The 19,932-nt window shown below is 37.0% G+C and overlaps 2 protein-coding genes across 2 annotated transcripts; both read left to right on the plus strand.

Annotated features, from left to right (window-relative positions):
• Nucleotides 1-1,955: 1,955 nt before the first annotated feature.
• On the plus strand, nucleotides 1,956-8,696 carry LOC117628223 (cyclin-dependent kinase F-4). Its single transcript, XM_034360620.1, has 18 exons — nucleotides 1,956-2,113; nucleotides 2,993-3,299; nucleotides 3,398-4,000; nucleotides 4,081-4,159; nucleotides 4,251-4,319; nucleotides 4,404-4,493; nucleotides 4,589-4,727; nucleotides 5,732-5,834; nucleotides 5,924-5,976; nucleotides 6,087-6,153; nucleotides 6,367-6,475; nucleotides 6,726-6,791; nucleotides 6,997-7,065; nucleotides 7,166-7,229; nucleotides 7,313-7,429; nucleotides 7,758-7,789; nucleotides 7,907-7,985; nucleotides 8,178-8,696. The coding sequence occupies exons 3-18, from the start codon at nucleotides 3,945-3,947 to the stop codon at nucleotides 8,396-8,398; spliced, it is 1,413 nt and encodes a 470-aa protein (XP_034216511.1). The 5' UTR covers nucleotides 1,956-2,113; nucleotides 2,993-3,299; nucleotides 3,398-3,944; the 3' UTR covers nucleotides 8,399-8,696.
• Nucleotides 8,697-11,141: 2,445 nt separating this feature from the next.
• LOC117628226 (growth-regulating factor 4-like) lies at nucleotides 11,142-16,679 on the plus strand. The gene is made up of 5 exons (XM_034360624.1): nucleotides 11,142-11,267; nucleotides 11,378-11,583; nucleotides 12,011-12,365; nucleotides 15,826-16,274; nucleotides 16,367-16,679. Exons 2-5 carry the CDS (start codon nucleotides 11,391-11,393, stop codon nucleotides 16,378-16,380), a joined length of 1,011 nt encoding a protein of 336 aa, XP_034216515.1. The 5' UTR covers nucleotides 11,142-11,267; nucleotides 11,378-11,390; the 3' UTR covers nucleotides 16,381-16,679.
• The last annotated feature ends 3,253 nt before the right edge of the window (nucleotides 16,680-19,932 follow it).

A 19,932-nucleotide genomic window follows, 5' to 3' on the forward strand; every position in this document is an offset into this window, starting at 1 on the left:
TGTTGGGTATGTTTAGTTATAAATCCATTTTCCTAGCTCAAGTGCTTCTGTTTGGCTGCAACGTGAAACTAGAGAAAGCACAGTAACCAAATTAGGTTTCTCACCACCTGCTTCCAAAGCATGAAACAATCTCAGCGCCTCATTCAAATCTCCTTTATCAGCATACCCACTGATCATAGCAGTCCATGAAACACAAGTTCTATTTGACATGCCATCAAATAAAAATCTAAAAGAAAGTATATCACCACACTTGGAATACATTGATATAAGGGCATCGACAACAAAAATGTCAGAATCACAGCCCATTTGAATTCCATGATAATGAATCAGCACACCCTATAGCAATTTATCAGGTTGGCATGGGGGCACAGGTGCTGGGTTTGGGGATGTAGTTGGTGATGGCTGAGAGGTTTAGTCAGGATTCATGTTGTGGGTTGGGTTGGGTCGGAGAAGGTGGTAGGAGGAGAGAGAGGATGACGGTTGAGAAGGGAGGGGGATATTGGAGAAGATGAGTTTTTTCTGTTTGTTTTGGGCTGCATGGGGGCCTTGAGGGAGGTTGCGAAGGGGAGGGTGGTGGGTTCTTCTGGGTTTGTTTGTTTGTTTTGTATTTAAATTATTCAATTTAAAAATAATTTTAATGATTTAAATTATTTTTGAAAAGTATATAATTTTTTATTAATTTTTTTGTCCACCTGTAAGTCGACGTCATTAAAAAATGGAATTCACATTCGCCATGTCAGCATTTAACAGATTCACTAACGGTTTGACTAACAAATGGGGCAATTTGTAGGTTTTCCGTGACATTGAGTATATACTGGTAAATGTCCCTAAGATCGGGTATGAACTCATAAATAACCCTATAAGTTGGGGGATTTACTGTAGTTTGTCCTTTTTTAAATAACGTTTTCTGGTAATTTAATACGTAATGAAGCTTTTTATTAATTTTAAAGTCTACATGGACTCCACCTCAAAGGAATCATAATTTAACAGATTTGTTAACAACTTGTGTAATGGAGGGTGTCATTTATAGGATTTTTGCAAGTTTGTATACCCGATTGAAGGGTCTTCAAAGGTGAGGTATGAATTTGTAATGACCCTTATAGTTCGGGGGGTTTTATATAGTTGATCAAATAACATATTATATATGTTCAAAGTGAGACGATACAACTTTTGTCTTTGAAGAGTTGCAACTTTTGACTCTTCATAAATATACACATCTTTTCAAATAGTCACTTGCACATTTATAGAGAACCTCTTGCATCTACATCTCACTTGGAGATATAATTCAATTCATTCAAAGCATTTATTAGTCACTTGCGTTATAGTATGGAGTTCTTAGTATGAGAGAATGTTCAATATAATCGTGGTTAGTTAGGTTCTTATAATTTGTAGTGTTACAATTATAAGCATGAGGTCGTTGCATCTTGGGAGACAAGTGTCGTTCAACCCATGATTACTGAAGTGGGACGTAAATTGTCTTAAAGACAGAATGCCAAGCATTCGCCTCGACCAATATTTTAAGTGATTCTAATCTAATTTATATGTTTATTCAGCATTGGTGTTGTTCATGTTTTATATATATATATATATATATATATATATATATATCTATATTAAATTTGTATATTTAATTGCATCTTTATTTCTAAATTTCTTTTTTTAAATATAGCAATCAGACCCTTTATTTCCTACATTAAATGGGCAAAGGAAAAGTAAAAAACTTAAAGTAACGAAATGAAATTCCCAGCTAAATAGCAAGTCACATTTTTTATTTTTCATTTGATCCGGCAGACCCAAAGAAAAGGAAAAAAACTGTAGATAAAAAGAAAATAAAATAAAAGGGCAGCCAGCCACGACCCAAAAAGATCTGGGGCCTTGTGTAAAATTACAAGAATACCCTTTTCCCTATTTATGCCGGGGAGTGGAGCTATAAATATCGGGTACGTAAGCAGAAATTAGGTAAATTCCTTGGTTGGCACGAAGGCTTGGTTTTCTCTCATCGCACAGATCAGAATTCGGTGGGTTTTAGGCAAAGTCGGTTTTACATAACAGAAACTCTGGATTCCACCTCTTCCCGTCCTTGGCGACGGTGGTTATGCCGCTTGGCTTTCAGGTTCGTTTCCTTTTCTTCGGATCTGATTCCTCACGCCTTTTCATTATTTTTTCAAGTTTCGTGTTTTTTTGCAATTCGATTTTATTCGATTTGTTTTGGCTGAATTTATTTTATTCTCTTTGTTTTGTATATCGATTTTATTCAATTTGGTCAGTTGGGATTTTTTTAGAATTAGGGTTAGTTCTTCTTCATGTATTCGTCTTGATGTGTTTCTTCGATTTCGGTTGAAATTTTGTTTGGTGCTGAAAAACTGTGGGAAAGGCGTCAGGATTTGACAATTTGGGGCTCTGTCTTATTAGATTTTCTTCGTTTGGGTTATTAAGGTTTGGTAAAAAATTTCTGATCTGGAATTGTTTCTCTGGGATAATGTAATTTCTGGGTTTAATTTGGTCATTGATTTGCATTACTTTTATTACTCTTAACTCGATTTTGGTTATTGGAGGCTTTTTGTTTATTTAATTGTTTTTATATCAGCGATTGATTGTAATCTCTTTAAGTCCTTATTATATAAATTGGTAATGTTGTATAATTTTTGCCTATTGATATTTAAGAGAGGTTATAGCGTAGTTAATACTTGGTTTCGTTTGCATGTGAGTGTAGTGCAACTAAGTGCTGGTTTTGTATGGATGTAAGTCTGAACTGTAATTTTCTAAGGCTCAAAGTATTGTGCAACAATATTTGTTTTGTACACTCGAAAAATTCTGCAGTCATATTTATAATACCCCTGCTTCTGGTTTTTAATGCTGGAATTTGCATCATTATGTGCCCATAATATGTGAGATTCAGTTTGAGTGGCCATTATATTCAGTAATGGATTCCTTTTATAATGTCTGCGTGATTCATCTGATGTGCGGTTACTTGTTGTAATCTAAATTTCAGGTTGTGCCGGGCTTGGATCTAAAGAGCTTTGACATATTTCTGAAGACATGGAGCAGATGCGCTTCTGGTCAAATTGCCACCAGTACCGGGTCTTTTCTTTCCAGGAAGTGCTTGACTGGAGATTTCTTGTCCTTGGAGATTTTCTTCTGGTTTCCTTTGTTAATTGCACTTAGTGGTCAGTTTCTCTTAAATGATCAATACGGGAGACGTGATGCTAGTTACATCTGAGTCAGGTGTTGGATCTTTAGTGCATAGCGCATTGCTGATACAACATCGAGTTGAAATTTCCGTGAAAACTTCTTCAGGGGTACAGTATACATAACTCACATAAAATGTTATGCATCTATTTATTATCCAATGCCTGCTTCATATTCCTAAACTTTATTCTCTTGTTTCTTATGACAGGGCTAAAGTCTAGCAATCTGTGACTGAAGATCTCTACATAGTTAATATTAGATAATCAGTTACGTCAACCCAAACCAGTGCAGACTGTTTATTTCATAGTTATTATTTCATCGTTGCTCCTGATGGTTTCTATGAAAAGTGGCAAGATATTGGTTAGCTAAAGATTCCACACTGATTTCTACTTAGTTTAGATGAGATAGCAGTTTTCGTTTATTGAGCCTTGGGTGACACTATCTTGATCTTGGAGTCTTTCTTCTGTGGGATAAATCATTCTGGTTGGTTTTCCAATTGGTGTCGATATGTCCTGTGGTGCTTGCCGTTTTTTGCCATCTATGTCATGCTCTAGTCCGCAAGCTGTGGAGTTAGTAATGAATAAGGCTGTGCAGCCCATCCATCATAAGAATTCTGGTTTTGTGCTTGTGCGTGTTGCCTCATAAAATTAATGGTTTGATCTTGCTGGACGAGCAAGGCAGTTGTTTATATCCTACAGTGTATTTTAAGGATCATCTTCTGAAGATAAATTCCCATTTATCTTTTACGAGTCTTTATGCTTTCACTGAATAAAGAAAGAGCTGCTTTGTGTTCCACAGGAAGAATGGAGAGGTAAGGTTGTTTACTGTGCGACTTCCTTTAATGTTTATTTGTTTATGTTGATACAATATGTAAATTTGTGGTTACTCTAGGTACAAGTTAATAAAGGAAGTTGGAGATGGCACATTTGGGAGTGTTTGGCGTGCTATTAATAAGCAGACTGGTGAAGTTGTAAGTGTGTTTTTCATTTTCCTAAGAATTCAGTTTATGATATATATTTTTAAATTTTTTTCTGATTATAATCAATGAAACAATTTTACAGGTTGCAATTAAAAAAATGAAGAAAAGATATTATTCATGGGAGGAGTGTGTAAGTCTACGAGAGGTTAAGGTAGTTCAACTTACTATATCCTCTTTAGATATCTTGTTTTACCGTGCATTTTCAAATCATATCATGGACTTCTACTTCATGCAGTCATTGCGTAGAATGAATCATCTGAATATTGTGAAGCTCAAGGAAGTCATCAGAGAAAGTGACATCTTGTACTTTGTGTTTGAATACATGGTAAGTTATATTAACACAAACTTGCAAATATTTTGTACGACTTTTGTTGGCGAGCGTTATTGTTTATTCTCTATAATCTCATATGGACATTGCAGGAGTACAACTTGTACCAACTTATAAAAGATAAGGAAAAGCTTTTCCCTGAAGCTGACATCAGAAATTGGTGTTTTCAAGTTTTTCAAGGCCTTGCTTACATGCATCAGCGTGGATATTTCCATCGCGACCTTAAGCCAGGTATTTGATGCAATTTTAATGCACGACTTTAGTTGAGTAATTAAAAGGTTCAAAGAGAATTTGAAGGGCTTAAGGCATCTATGTTAATGAAAATTCTTGTATATCTTTTTTTTTTTTTTTGGAGATGGAAACATGTGTACCTCTTCCATATTTTGTTGAAGAATCAATCTTAGTTGCTTATTGTGGGTTTGTGTTTGTTTCTTTTTTAGTTGCAGTTTTCTTTCATTTCAAAGCAGATTGATGTTTGCTAAGGCTGCTTTGAAATGAAAGAAAACTGCTTTGAAATGATCATGTGGAATCCTTGATTTATTAGTGTACAATTTTCCCTTTGTTATACTTATAATAGTTGTAATGCCTGCTGCCGTTGTTTTTGGACACCAATTCTTAATTAGCTACTTTTCTTCTTTTATTATTTGATACTTATTTATAATTCCAGTATAAAACCATTGCTAATGAGATTTGATGTGGCCATGTTTTCCAACGGTTTTGGAGGGATACATTTTATTTGAAAATAATTTTCAAATTCAAAACTACGAATGTTATGTTAGCTTTAGAATCTACTTGCTAGATTAAAAAGAAAAAAAAAAGGTTTTTGACCACCAAACTGAAGTTTTGAATTGGTGAAACATTGGAAGGGGCGCTGATCAATGTACATGCTTTATATTTTCTTGCCTCTTTTAAGTTTCTCTGTTTTGACATCTTTCTTCAACAATTTGTCATTCACGTATTGTAGAAATTTCTGTCCACCAGTGGAATGCTTTGTTTTGTTTCTTTCTTTTTGGGGGCCTTCTATGGTTGCTTCGTGCATGGTGTTGCTATACTTGTTCAAGTTGTGTTTGTATTTCTCTTTTGGATTCTCAATGATAATTGGCAAAATCATGTGTTACTTTTGTTTATTATGTTCTGTGTCTTTTAAGTCGTTCATGTTGTCATCTGTTGGGTCCGTGTCTTCTTTTGCTACTGAACTCTAACATAATGCTACCTATACCTTCACTCCTTTGTAGAGAACTTGTTGGTTACCAAGGATGTCATCAAAATTGCTGATTTTGGTCTTGCTCGGGAAATCGATTCGCAACCTCCATACACGGAATACGTGTCAACACGGTGGTGAGTGTTTATTTTCTTAATTAGTTAGCTCTGCCTGAGTGCAAACTTATTGATGTGAGTTACTAACCTCTAGAATGTGGGCATGTTAGGTATCGAGCGCCTGAAGTCCTGCTTCAGTCATACCTGTATAGCTCAAAAGTCGGTGAGTGTTTGTGGAAGTTTGAAGTTTTGATTTTTTTTGTTGGAAAGTTAATGCGTTATTGATGGTTGGTTTCTGAATGACTTAATTTTTTTCGTTTATTTAAATGTCAGATATGTGGGCAATGGGTGCTATCATGGCTGAGTTGTTTACTCTCCGCCCTCTATTTCCAGGTGTTAGGTATGTATTCATTACTCTTTAAACATCAAGTGATTTGTTGCTGAATGGGAAATATTGCTATGATTGTTGGATAGCATTTTGATATTAATTGATTGTGTAATTTGTTAGAAGATATTTAGTAGTTTATCTGCTGATAATTTAGCAACTGATATATAAGTTGGTTTACTTTTAATGTTGTTCTTACCCTTGCTTCCCCTCTGACTGTGTTTTCAGCGAAGCAGATGAGATATACAAAATATGCAGTGTGATTGGTAGCCCAACCAAGGATTCATGGGCTGATGGGCTTCATCTTGCAAGGGAAATCAACTACCAATTTCCTCAGGTCAGTTTTATCCTACTTTCTTTCTGGCATTTTTAGTGTATTTGTTAGTTGCATAGACTTTTACAGCAGTCTCTTGGGGAATTCTTTGTACATTCTTAGATCTAGCAGACAATGCTGTCATTTCTGTATCGTATTTATGAAAGATCTTCGATATAAATGATTTTGAGGGGCATGCCTTTTGGGATTTAATGTTATCTGCGTTATCCAGTATGATTAGTGGATATTAAGTTGGATGTGTTTCTTTTTGCAGTTCGCGGGTGTTCATCTTTCTACGTTGATTCCTTCAGCAAGTGATAGCGCAATCAGCCTTATGACAGTAAGTCCAATTTTGTATTAAATGTAGCTGCTTTCCCGTCACTACCTCTAACCTTCCCACTGTGGCACATAGTTTAAATTCTTGTTACCTGATCTGGGGAATTTTTCATGTCCTCAGATCAAACTAGAGAAGCGATTAAACTTTTATGTCTTAACTAGTAGTCTACTGATATGACACTTACGTTTTCCCTTTCCTTCTGTTGTAGTCACTTTGTTCTTGGGACCCGTCCAAGAGGCCAACAGCTGCAGAGGCCCTCCAGCATCCTTTCTTCCAGGTAGTTTTTTGGAACAAAGTATAATTAGTGAAACATCCAGTCTTGAATGGTTATCTGTAGATGTTTTGCATATTCTAAGGTGTACTTTTTCATGTGGCAGAGTTGCTATTACGTTCCGCCATCCCTTCGCTCCAGATCAACTGTTGCTAGGACACCTCCATTTGGTTTGTTTATCTGATAATTGTTGAATTGCGTTTTTAATTATTCATTTTGTTTAGGATATTAATTTATGTGGATTGTTACACAGCTGGAGCAAGGGGAGCATCGGAGCAGCAATGTGCTAGAAAATTATCTGGGACTTTATCTAATTCAAAGATTTCTAGCAACTTTCCTTCCCCAAAGCTGCATGCTTCTATGGGCACAGGTCAGTTTGAATGTTGTTCTGTTGAGTTTTAGTCTTTATATTCTGACTTCAATAACTTTTTGTTTTTTAAATGTCTGTAGTTTGTGTAATGTTTTGTAAAATACTGTATGAGTTCTCTGCCAGGTGGTTTTTTCCTAGGTTTTCCTTGTTAATAGCTAATACTGATGGTTTGGGATAACAATTCCCCTTAAGGAGAGTATGAAATAAAATTAAGGTTTTTTTTTTATTTTAATCTATTTAAAAGATGTAATTTAATAAGTGCTCCTATTACTAAGGAATCAATAATTTTCTAGATTGATTCTCATTATGTGATTAAATATCATTGCAGGTGTGCAGCGAAAACTGGATATGGTTAATCAGGTGAGCGTAGACGCGTATTCTTTCATCTGTTTTATTTGAGTGTTTGTGTGCTATGCCATGCACGTACCAAGATTGCTATTACTGTAACTAATAATTTTTTCGACTTTATCATTTAAGGATGCAAAAAAGAATGATAAATATTTGAAGAGCTCTGCCAAGCAACAGAAATATCGACCCCCTGGTAAAAGCAGTCCTAGTAAGTTTCTTGGGTACAACAGGATTATGTTTCAGAGATTTCAATTGTATTCCATGTACTCTGCTGATGACATTTATCAATCATAGGGACAAGTGGCGTCCTTTGGTTTTTGGTTACGTAAATTTATTAAGCTCGTGGTCTTCCTTTTCTGTTTCGTTTGTGATTAACTGAGAAAACTATGTTGGTTGGCAGCGACTGTGAACAAGGGAAGGATTACACGTGGAGTTTCAGATGCATCTGAGAAGCTGGCAAACATGACAATTGGTTATCGCAAGCAGACTGTGGGGCAGCAGATGCGTCCCCCTCCCATGAAGGCTGGAGTCCAGTGGATTGGCGAATCTGGAAACTTGTATCTCAGGCCTGTTCAAGAGATTCAACCTGGCAGAACCTATTCGAGGAAAGTTGCGGGTTGATTAAAGAGCGACTTCTTTAAGAGGTCGTCATATATATAATCTTTCATGTGTGTGGTACCATCACCTGCAGCAGTTGTGGATTTCTCCGTCTTTCTTAGTTCTGAACCTATGTACTTGCCCCTGTGGCATTTGGTTTGCTTATTGGTGTGTCAATATGACCTAATGGCATCTTCTGCCTGGTCTAGTATTAACGTTATCCTACTGCTTTCTAAACAATGGCCTGGATTTTCAGAGTAAATAAATGAAAGCAAAAGGTTTTATGTTTGTTTAAAGAAAATCTGTTTATTACTTTGCATTTTATGACGTGGCAGTCAATAGTTGTTGAGGATCCAATTCCGGCAGCGCAACCCCCTCTCCTCGCTGTTGGAAAAGCCTCCTCTCTGTTCTCCCTTTTCAATCGCTCTCTTTCTGCCCCTTGATTTTGGATCCAAATCTGAGTAAACGCTCAAACAATAACCTAGCTCATTCTTCATCTTATCAAAAATCAACACCCCTCGAAATCTGATCAAAACCCAACAAAAGTTTAAGCACTGATTAAACCACAAACAAGAACTATCAGTTTTGCATGTTGTTTTATATGGATCCACACAAGATTAAAAGCTGCACTTCTGGCTTCTTTGAAAGAGAGAGGGATCAATAGGCAGAGAAATCAAGATATATAAGGGGCACAGAGGTAGAAAAAAGCAGATGAAGAGAGAAAAGGAGGCTTTGCCAGCACCGAGAAGGAGAGGGGGTTGTCGCCTACGGGGTGGGGTGGCTGATGGGACTGGCTGGGTGAAGTAATTTCATTTCCCCTCTTGGATGACCACCTCTCCCTCTATAATCACGCAAGTGATAGGGCTCTCTAAAATATGGTGCAAGAAACGTACAAGTATTTGCATAACCAAAATCAACAAAATATTGAGGGATTATTCAAATAATTTCATTTGAGGAACACCTTTAGATAGTGGCGGTCCTACAGCAAGGCCTGCCTACCCCAAATTTTTTCACCAAAAAAAACCTATACCCCAAATTTTTTCACCCAAAAAAAACCTATATGTAAGTAAAGCTATTCCTACCCAGCCCACGTGATGTTGTAAACCCATGCCTACCCAAACTTAAAAGCAACCCACATGTGTTATATGGCCTAGTCAAACTTAAGAAAAAAAGGGGGAAGCAATATAAGTAAGCAGCCAATTCCCTTTCGGTTGTGCAATAGTTGATAGTCCTAAATCATTTTCCTTTGCAGCTTCTTCTTGAGTCTAGACATTCTCTCTAGGCAACATCTTCTCATGTCTAAGGCCAACAAGTATTCTTCTTATTCTCTCCTCTTTAATTATCTTCTTCTATTGGCTTTTTCCTAAAATAAATGTATGCATCTTAAGTTTTTTAATAGTTTGATTTAGTTTTAGATTTAAATAGTTTAGTTTTGTGTTGCATTGCATTAATTAGTTAGTTAGTTTTTTTTTTTGGTTAAGCTTTTATTTTATGCATATATATGCATATTTGAGGGTAAAGTTCATTATATTCTCCCTGACTAGGTGTATCTTTTTATTTTTATGAATGAAATTCACTCGTACCGTCGAGTTTTTAAGGTAAGTTTCGCCCACTTGACTTTTGAATCCTGGATCTGCCATTGCCTTTAGGGTACCTTATCAATTTTTTTTTTTTTTTTTCCAACCATCCAAACTGTCTATTTTTCAATTCTTCATTCATAGATCATCCTTACAAAAAATCAAACAAATTGAAAATCATTAAGGCATCTAATTGCAAGCAACAAAATAGACGAACATTGTGCTTCAAGAAAAGATTAAAATAACAATAATCTAATTGAGTAGTCAAATGGTTTCGGATATAAGTGATTTTTTGAGATGATCTTTGAGGGAATATCTAAAGATTAGACAGTTCATATCATTGAAAAAAAATGTGTGTTGGGCCCTACAAAAGTGTCCCTCATATTTGAAGGATCTTTCAATTGAAGCTCACTTTAAAAAAAAAAAACATAAAAAAGCTATCCTTTCTATCTTTCTTTTTTTGGGTCTGACCTTTCTATCTTTCAAATCCATTTTAACATGGCATGAAAATGATGAGTGAATTCCACAAGATGGCTTTCTGCTTTCAACAATAGCAATGATCATATTAGAAGACTTGATCATTGGCCTAATCTTGCATGAAGATTCACTATTATACCCAATATATGAGCCTAAATTATAAAAATACATTTTATGAAATGGACTTTAGAAACATACTTAATGCCCATTTACAATATAACAAAAAGGCTTTTAACTTCTTTTAAATTACAAAACTGCTATTAATTTCTTAAAACAAACTCAATCTTAAAACCTCATAAAAAAACCCAAAACACTCAATAGGGCATCAAAGTAATTTAATAATCAAAATTAAATTCAATAGGGCCAACTATTATTTTTTGGTTTTGTTTATAAAAATTAAATATTGTACGATTTATCTATATTATTAGTGGTAAGAATAAATATATGACTAAATATCTGTTTCACTAATCCAAGCTAGTCCAATCTAATCATCCCTATCAAACATGACCAAAGTCTATATATGAAGTTCATATATGAAGTCTTTTGAACATGCAAAAGATAATTTGCCCTTTGACCAAAATAAAAAAATAAAAAGAAAAGGTAATTTGCCCAAATTATTACCACCGCCTAGCTAAAGGCAATCGAAAAAGAAAATGGAAATGTTGAAAAAAAGAAAAAGAAAAAAAGAAAATGGAAATGGAACAATTCTTGGACTGAACTTAAAGTCTCCAAGTACAGATAGATAGAGAGATGCTCTCTACGACCCTCTTTCCTTTCTCATTTACTCATTTCCCAACGAATATGGCCAAATCCCTCTTCTCAACCACCTTCTCTCCAAGGTAACCTCCTCTCTCTCTCTCTCTCTCTCTCTCTCTCTCATAATATATACAGACATGTATGGTGAGCTGAGGTGCTTGTTGACTAATTGAGATTTGGTTGTTTTTCTTAGCATTTAGTCTGAAATGAGCGGGTCGTCGGTGGGCAACGGAGGCCTCGCGCCGCCTTTCACAGTTGCGCAGTGGGCGGAGATGGAACATCAAGCTTTGATATTCAAATATCTCAAAGCTGGGCTGCCTGTTCCTCCTGACCTCCTTGGTCCCATTCGCACCAGTTTCAACCTCATCTCTTCCAATTTCTTGCGCCACCATCCCACCTGTATGCTCCTTTACTTATATATCTCCTCAACGATTCATTCTTGGTAGTTTTTATTTTTGAATAAATTGATTGTTTCTATTTCATGGGCATGCTCTTATTTTGAAGTTTCACATAATTTGAAAATTTCAGTATGCGGGTTGTGTAGAAACTGTCTTTTACATCAAATTAGAAAAGAATGAAATTCAAATGAGCCTTCTTTGTATGCTTCAACTTATCCAGGTTGTGGGTTGGTTATTACTTACTAGGATGCAATCTGATGAGATTGAGCTGTGTAGCTTTTCTTTCTAGTCTCAGAATACAGCAAATGGGTCTATCCAGTTTGTTAACATGCTTATGCTCGTGGTATATTAGATTTGTTGTTATGATATGCATGTTGTATCTTTGAGATTTTCGTTATAGGTAGGTAACTTTTATCGATCTGTTGCAGTGGGTTATACATCCTATTGCGGTAAGAAAATAGACCCGGAGCCAGGGCGTTGCCGGAGGACAGATGGCAAGAAGTGGAGGTGCTCCAAAGATGCACATCCAGACTCCAAGTATTGTGAGCGGCACATGAATCGTGGTCGCTATCGTTCAAGAAAGCTTGTGGAATCACAAACTACCTCTCAGTCTTCATCAACTGTGACGTCAGACAGTGTGATTGGGAGCTCTAGCCACAGTGGGAGCTTCCAAAACATGCCCTTGCATTCAATGGTAAATAGTGGTGGTCTTTGCTTTGGAAGTAATGTATCTCAGTTGAAGATGGAGCCTATACCCTATGGGATAGGTAACAGTGGAAACAGGTATATCAGTACATTATTTGTGTATTGATTGAATTGCCATGACTTATGAGTTTGCGATAGGAATGAACTTAAACTTCACAACACAAGAAAAAGTCTTTCTTGTGCATAATATTTGTTTTAGAGTTCTAAATTTTTATTATCTTGAACTGAATACTCATCTTCCTTGTCGATGGCTGGCTACTTCCTGAATATCAGTGATCAATGCCTAAGATGTTAAAAAAAAAAATTCTTTAGGTTGTGCCAAACACAGTTGTTGGTTTTCTTTTTTTGTATTGGACTTGGATTATACTTAGCAATTTACTGCTGTAGGTTTACATCTTAAGAAGATATTTTCGAGACATAATGTTTCTGACAACCTCAGCTGATTGAAGGCTTGCTAAACAAATGCAACAAAGCTTTTAAACATACCAGTATATGGAGGGAAATTTGACTTGATGAGTTAGAGTAGTTAGTAGATTCTGGATGCCAATACACGTGTAGCAATAGGCAGGGATTTGAAAGGAGGGGCTGGCTCATGATAATCATCCAAGAGACATCTAAGGTGTGTTTGGGTGACGAATTTTGAATTGTATAAATTTCAAAATGAAACATTTGGATGGAATAATCAGAAGAAAGCTAAGACATTATGGGGGTGCTTGTTCTTGACAGTTTTCTGAAACATTTGGATGGAGCATAATAGAAGAATGTTTGAGGATTATAAGGGTGCAGGGGTAGATGAAGTCTGGGATAGAGTGAGGTTCTGTGCAGCGGTCTGGATGATTTTAGGGATTATTGTCATTCTTCTATCATGTCGGATTTGTTTGCAGCTGTGAAGTGAGAGTAGATTTTTCGAATTTTGAGCTTTTTCTAACGCAAGACAATGATATTATGAAAGCCTTAAAAGGAGACATGATCATAAGATGAAAAATTAGAGATATAAGAAGATCAGTACAAGACCTTCTACCTTTCCAGACTGCAATAGGAACGCCATGGATTGGCGAAGGAACACGATTCTCAGCTGTCGAGGAGAGTGGTGGAAGATGCAAGGTTGCAGCTGGATCTGTGATTGGACTGAATGGAAGATGAAAACACTGTCTGTGTTTAGGAACATAGACCTGTCGTGATGAAAGAATTGCCAGAACATGAGTGGGTTGAACACACTCTTGAAGCAGAGCCTCCGCCAATTTAATATGTTCCATAGTTGAATAAGTTAAGAGAGAGTAATCTCTTCACATAAGAATTTTTCTCAAAGTAGTACCCTTTCTGAGTACAAGAGTAACCAAGAAATATGTAATTGTGTGATATGATAGGGATAAATATCTTAGGCTGGATTTTATTTTCGATGCAAGTTTTCAAGATTGCTGAAGGTGTTTCAGGAGGTTTTGAGATGGTCAATGTATGTGCAAATGTGACTTACATTTGTCTGATTCCTAAGACACTCAACTCACAGAAAGTTAGGGATTAAGACCTTTAATTTTGTTCACCAGCCTCGACTAGATTCTATCTAAGATTTTATTCTTCAGATATAGAGAGGCTCTGGGTGATACGATTTCAATTTTGTAAGGGTCATTTGTGATGCAGGCCAGAAGTGTTAAGCTACTGTCCATTGGAGTAACAGTGCAATACCACAATAGAAAAGGGATCTCCAGGAACAAACAACAGAAAAAAGAGATAAAAGGCAATATGATTAAAGTTGGAACGTCTATAGATGAGTTTTAGGGAAAAAGGCTGAAGAAACTTTATATCTATTTTACAAAGACATTTAACATAGTATTTACACTAGGGTTACAGTAGCCATAGCATCCTAGCCCATGATTACTTAAATAAATATTAAAGCCTAGCCCTCCAAAGTACTTAAAATCATATGACTACTTAAAAAGACTAAAGAGTATAACTATCATTTCACCAAGCCAAATAACACATAAAATTCAAACAAGACAACAAAAAGAACCAAATAACTATCAAACAACACAACTAAAACCTTAAACTAGCTAGAACCCAAGCTAAGAACCAAGTTGGCTAGCATGCCCCCTTAGTCTTTGAGAGCCTTGTGGATGCTCCCGCATCAGTTTGCTCAAGGTAGACAGATTTTGTTTGAGTATTGGTATAAGCCCACTTTAAAATTGATTTTGAGAAAGCCTATGATTATATTGATCATGATTCTAACATATTGTGCTTAGGAAATATTTCGGGAGTACATGGAAAAATGCATTAGTTGGTGCCTGAGCTCAATCAACTTTTAAGTAAGCATTATTGGCAGACCTAGGAGCAGGTTTAAAGATTTAGGGGGTTGGTGGTTAACCCCATCCATTTCTTTTTACCCTAGTGGTTGATGTATTGGGTATGTCTGTCGGGGCAGAGACTTTGGTTTGATTGAGATTGATGGGGAGCGAACATAGGTTAAACTTGTCCAAAAGTGTTGTGGTTGGTATCAATGTCGAGGAAAGGTTTCTGTGGTCCTTGCTACGGATGTGAGTTGCAATACCAATGTGTAACCTGTGCTCTTTGAGCTTTTTGGACTTGATGGAGTTTAGATAAGTGCAAGAATGGGCGTGCCTAAGAATATATATATATTTTTTTTTTGGAGTGGGGCGGGGATGTCGATTGGAAAGTTACTGTGTAGCATGTATTCAAGGTTTGGAGTGCACTCTAGTGGGTGGGACTCCAGGATTGTGGAGTGAGGTTTGTTTCGTCGTCCTTGGAAATTCATCTTGTACAAGTTTCTTCTTTTGCCTAGATGTCTAAGTTTGTAGAGTGGAGCAGTCCTAATACTGCTGTCTCATCTGCATCCCTGCTATCATCACCTTTTTCGTGGGATATGACTTTTAGGCATAATTTCACTAAGAGGATTGTTTTGACTTCTGTCCAGCATAGTAGAAACAGGCCAAATGGGCTAGTTCAGGCCACTAGTGGCCCTGGATTTGGCTGGGAAACTGCCCACTGGGCCCATGGACTGCGGAGCATTTGATGATGGTGACTTTTTTATAATGACTGTAACCATCATTGTAATGCAGATGCTGATGGGTAATTCTTTGTACCTTATCTTGAAAAATTTCTTAAATTGCTTCCATTTCATCCCTTTAGGCTTTGAAACACCATCTTGGTTATAATTTGTAATCATCGTTTGTTTTTCTATTTTCTGGTCTCCTATGTTAAAATTTCTTGTTTTTCTGAGATCTAGTTATTGGGAAAACAAAGTTATGAACAATGAATTGCTAGCACTGGTTACTTTGTTATGATGTCCAGGCACTGTAGGCTGTTGTACCAAAGGAATTGGGTGGAAATTTAGAATGACAATTTTATATTCACAATAGTAAAGAAAGAGAAACAGTTTTTTATTTTTTTCAAAGGGTACATAAAGAGAGTTTTTGATATACGGTTAGAAATACGTCTCTTAGGCATATGCTATGAATTTTACTATTGTTCCTTTGGGAATTGATTCTAAGAACCAAATGGGTGTTTTGATCTGATGGCAATGCAGGGGCCGCAATGGAGCAGAAGAGCACAATTTCATGTCAGAACCTTCTGGGAGTGTGAGGTGTCTTGGGATGGACAGTACTGTAGACAGTCCATGGCATCTTATGGTGCCTCGAGTTTCCTTGAAATCGGAATCAAAAAATTGTTCTCTTTTGCTAAACAACAGCTCCCAGCTACAGACATTGCAACATACTGAACCATTGACTGTTGATGCTGCCATCACTAAACAGCAGCAACATCAGTATGTCGGTGGACAGTTTGGCTTTCCAGGATCTCTAAAACACGAACAGAATTCGCTTCAGCCTTTCTTCGATGAGTGGCCTAAGTCAAGGGATCTTGGTTCCCATCTAAGTGATCATAGATCCACCAATACCTTAACTGCAACTCAACTGTCAATGTCTAATGCAATGGCCCCCTCCAAATTCTTCGCAAGGAGTGCTGACTCACCTACTGGTACGCTCTTTTTCATCTAGAAAATCTTGTTGATACCCCCCATCCCTAAGACCAAGGAAAATGTTAATAATTTGATTTACATGATGATGCAGATGCCTATACTTGAACCTGTGAGTTGTATACGCATTCCGTTGTATCAGTGTACTCGGTGCAGTTCCCGCTTCCCATGTAACTTTAACTCTTATTTGACACGCTACTGCTGGGCTTTCGTATGTTTGTATTTCCACTTGACCGTTATGGATAAGATAATGAGTTTTAGACGTGCTGGAGCATGATTATATGTCTAGTTCTTGCTTCCCAGCAATGAAACTGTATTAAACAAATGTTGTTGCCCTTTGTTTTTATGTTTTTTGTATTTGCACCTGTCACCCAGTTATGAATGTGGCTTTTATGGCTTTTGTATGAGGTTTGGACAATGCACTTGTCAGTCACTTAGTGGGACGGGTATTAGTTTCCCCAAATTTCATTACCAAAACTATTAAAAAAAGAAAAAAGAACTACTTCCTCACAAACCGATCAAGATCTTAGGTTCTTTTCTTTCATTTTGAAGTAAAACACAAGTGTCATTGTTTAATGGCTTAATTATAAATATGGCCTTTGTACTTTCTCGAAAATCCCACTTTACCCACTGCAATTCAAATTGGGTCACTTTTCCCATTTTGTTCACCTTCCGTGTCCCACATTACCCTCATCCGTCAATTTCATAACGAGAGGCGTTAAGTTTGCTTAGGTGGCATGAGTAGTTTAGTGATTTCATCCACGTGGGCAGGTGTAGGTTAAGATGTGGCAGGCGACGTGGCATTTTGTTGGACCGCATCAGATTGAGGCTTAATACTCAAAATTGAGTATCTGGGGCTGTGCAGTCGAGTTAGGGTTCAAAAAATTGGGGATCTGGTGCAAAATATTAAAGCCTACGAATTTGGGAATCTCATCTATAGTTTTAAAATATTCGAAATTGGAGCGTGAATCTTTGAATGGGATAGAAACGATACGCTTTTTGTGTTTGAATATTGGTTAAGTTGAATCTGGGAAAAGAATTTGGGTATACTTTTACTCGAGATTGGGTAAAAGCCTACAGATAGTGATTGTGATATATATTGGGAATAAGGACGAGCAAGTGCAAAATGTGCATGAGGATGAGCAAGTTTATGATGGGGATAAGGATGAGCAAGTGTATAATGGGGATGAGGAAGTGTATAATGAGGATGAGGAAGTGGTAAGTGAGGATGAGGAAAGCGAGGATGATGAAACTAATGATCCAAATTTTATAGATAGTGATTATGAACAATCTGAAACAGAGGAGGAAAAATGATGACAGGTGGTTTGATGGATATGTGGATCATAGCATAGTGGATAGTGATCCAAATGTAGAGGAAGATGATCACTCAGGAAGTGGGACTACTTCACCTGCACTTACAAGCGCATATAGCTCTTCAAGTGAAGATGAATCAATTGCTAATTTGAGAAGAAAGAAGCATAGGATGCCAAAGTATGAGGACTTCATACCCGATACTGATATGGCCAACCCAGTCTTTAAAAGGGGGTTAAGGTTTGCTAATGCTACGATGTTCAGGAAAGTTGTGCGGATTTATTATGTAAATCATGAAAGGGAATTAACTTTTAAGAAGAATGATCCAACAACAATAAGAGTTGTCTGTCAAGAAGGGTTTCCCTTTGTTTTGCACGCAAGCACTACAGCTGGTATCATATATCTCCAAGTGAAGACATGTAATTTGAGACATATGTAGCAGAGACAGTAAAAATAAACATGCCAATGCAAAGTGGTTGGCTCAAAGGTATTCTACCCAATTAAGACTTAATCCAAATTGGACAGCTTCTTCATTTGCTGAGCAAGTGTTTACAGACTATGGCTACCATCCTTCTGAGACAATGGTGTATAGAGCAAGGGCATTGGCAGTTGATATTGTTGAGGGATCGTTCATCAATCAGTATGAAGCATTGTAGGACTACTACAATGAGTTGAGAAATAGAAATGTGGGAAGCACAATTATAATCAAGTCTTCATTGGAAGGAGAAAGGCCTAGGTTTGAAAGGCTGTATACATGTCTTGCAGCTTGCAAAAAGGGCTTTTTGTAAGGTTGTAGGCCTGTAATTTGTTTGGATGGGACACATATAAAAGGGCCTTACCTAGGGATATTGTTATGTGTTGTTGGGGTTGATGGCAATAATGGCATGTTTCCAATTGCTTACGTTTTTGCTGAGGTCGAGGCCTTCAACACATGGATGTGGTTTTTGGAATTACTTGGTCAAGATCTGAATATAGGCAATAGCCATAGATATGTCTTCATGACAGACAAGCAGAAGGAACTAATAGATGACGTATCCACTTTATTCTCAAATGCAGAGCATATGCACTGTTGTATTCAAACTTTAATATTGAGCATAAAGGTCTGGCTCTAAAGCTACAAATGGAAAACATTGCAAGGAGTACTATAGTTCCCTGGTATGATGCTGAGATGAGGAAGATGTTGGAGCTTTCTACAGAAGCTCATGCTTGCCTTGCAGAAAGGGACCCTAAGCATTGGAGTAGGACACATTTTAAGATTACCACCAAATGTGACATGCTCATGAATAACCTCTGTGAAGCCTTCAACAAGAGCATATTGGATGCAAGGGAAAAGCCAGTATTGACAATATTAGAAAGAATTAAACTCTATATAATGTTGTTGATGGCTAGTAGAAGGATGGCTTGTGATAAATGGCATGGCCAAATTGGTCCAAGAATAACAAAGAGATTAGAGAAGACCAAAGAAAAGGCACAACGGTGTATTCCCAAGGGTGTTGGGCAGAACAGGTTTGAGGTGATGCACCATAGTGGTTGAATATTTGCTATTGATTTGAATGCCAGATCTTGTTCATGCAATGCTTGGGACTTGAATGGACTACCACATCTGCATGCATGTGTTGCAATAAGTTGGTTTCGTAAGAATCCAGAAGACTACATTAATGATAGGTATAAGAAGGAAACTTATCTAAGAACCTATGAGCCTATAGTTATGCCTATGACAAGCTAAGACCAATGGATTAAGACAAATTTAACTCCATTGATGCCTCCAAAATATCATAAACAACCTGGTAGGCCAAAGAAGTCAAGGAACAAGGCTGCAACTGAACCCAAACAACCCTCAAATCCATACAAGCTTCCAAAGTATGGAATTCCATTAAAACGTGGCAATTGTGGAGGAGAAGGTCATAATCGGAAAGGGTGTAAGGTACAATCTCTCCTTTAGTTTGTTTTACTGCCTTTACTATTTAATTGTATTTACTAATTCAAATTCATATATTCTTCTTAGGAGCCTTAGAATTCTAACTCAGATCCTCCAAGGAAGAAGGCTATGAAGTCTTTTAAACCAAAGCTCTAAGTACTAAATAAACTCATAATTTAATTGACTAGTATTATTTGAATTGGACATTTTTTTTACTATGTTATTTTGTAGGTGAGAAGGAGAGATTGTACAAAATCCCAAATGGAACTAAAGCCAAGAGGTCAAGGTAACAGCTCTCAGCTAGAAGGCAATGGACTATGCACAAGGTAATTGTGGAAAAGGAAATATGGAGGACCAAGGTCCCAAGGGGCACAACCGACTCAACAACCTCAAACTGAAAGCTACCCTCCTTCAAATGAGCCACAAATCAG

This window comes from Prunus dulcis, chromosome 5 (assembly GCF_902201215.1).
Source record: "Prunus dulcis chromosome 5, ALMONDv2, whole genome shotgun sequence".
In the NCBI taxonomy this organism is placed as follows: Eukaryota; Viridiplantae; Streptophyta; class Magnoliopsida; order Rosales; family Rosaceae; genus Prunus; species Prunus dulcis.

Bases quoted from the DNA above. Each gene is read 5' to 3' on its own strand.
- LOC117628223 (XM_034360620.1), top strand. From the start codon at position 3,945: ATGCTTTCACTGAATAAAGAAAGAGCTGCTTTGTGTTCCACAGGAAGA. The intron at 4,494-4,588 runs GTAAGTTATATT...TGGACATTGCAG, and splicing joins ACTTTGTGTTTGAATACATG to GAGTACAACTTGTACCAACT. The intron at 6,476-6,725 runs GTCAGTTTTATC...TTCTTTTTGCAG, and splicing joins TCAACTACCAATTTCCTCAG to TTCGCGGGTGTTCATCTTTC.
- LOC117628226 (XM_034360624.1), top strand. From the start codon at position 11,391: ATGAGCGGGTCGTCGGTGGGCAACGGAGGCCTCGCGCCGCCTTTCACA. The intron at 11,584-12,010 runs GTATGCTCCTTT...GATCTGTTGCAG, and splicing joins CTTGCGCCACCATCCCACCT to TGGGTTATACATCCTATTGC. The intron at 12,366-15,825 runs GTATATCAGTAC...ATGGCAATGCAG, and splicing joins ATAGGTAACAGTGGAAACAG to GGGCCGCAATGGAGCAGAAG.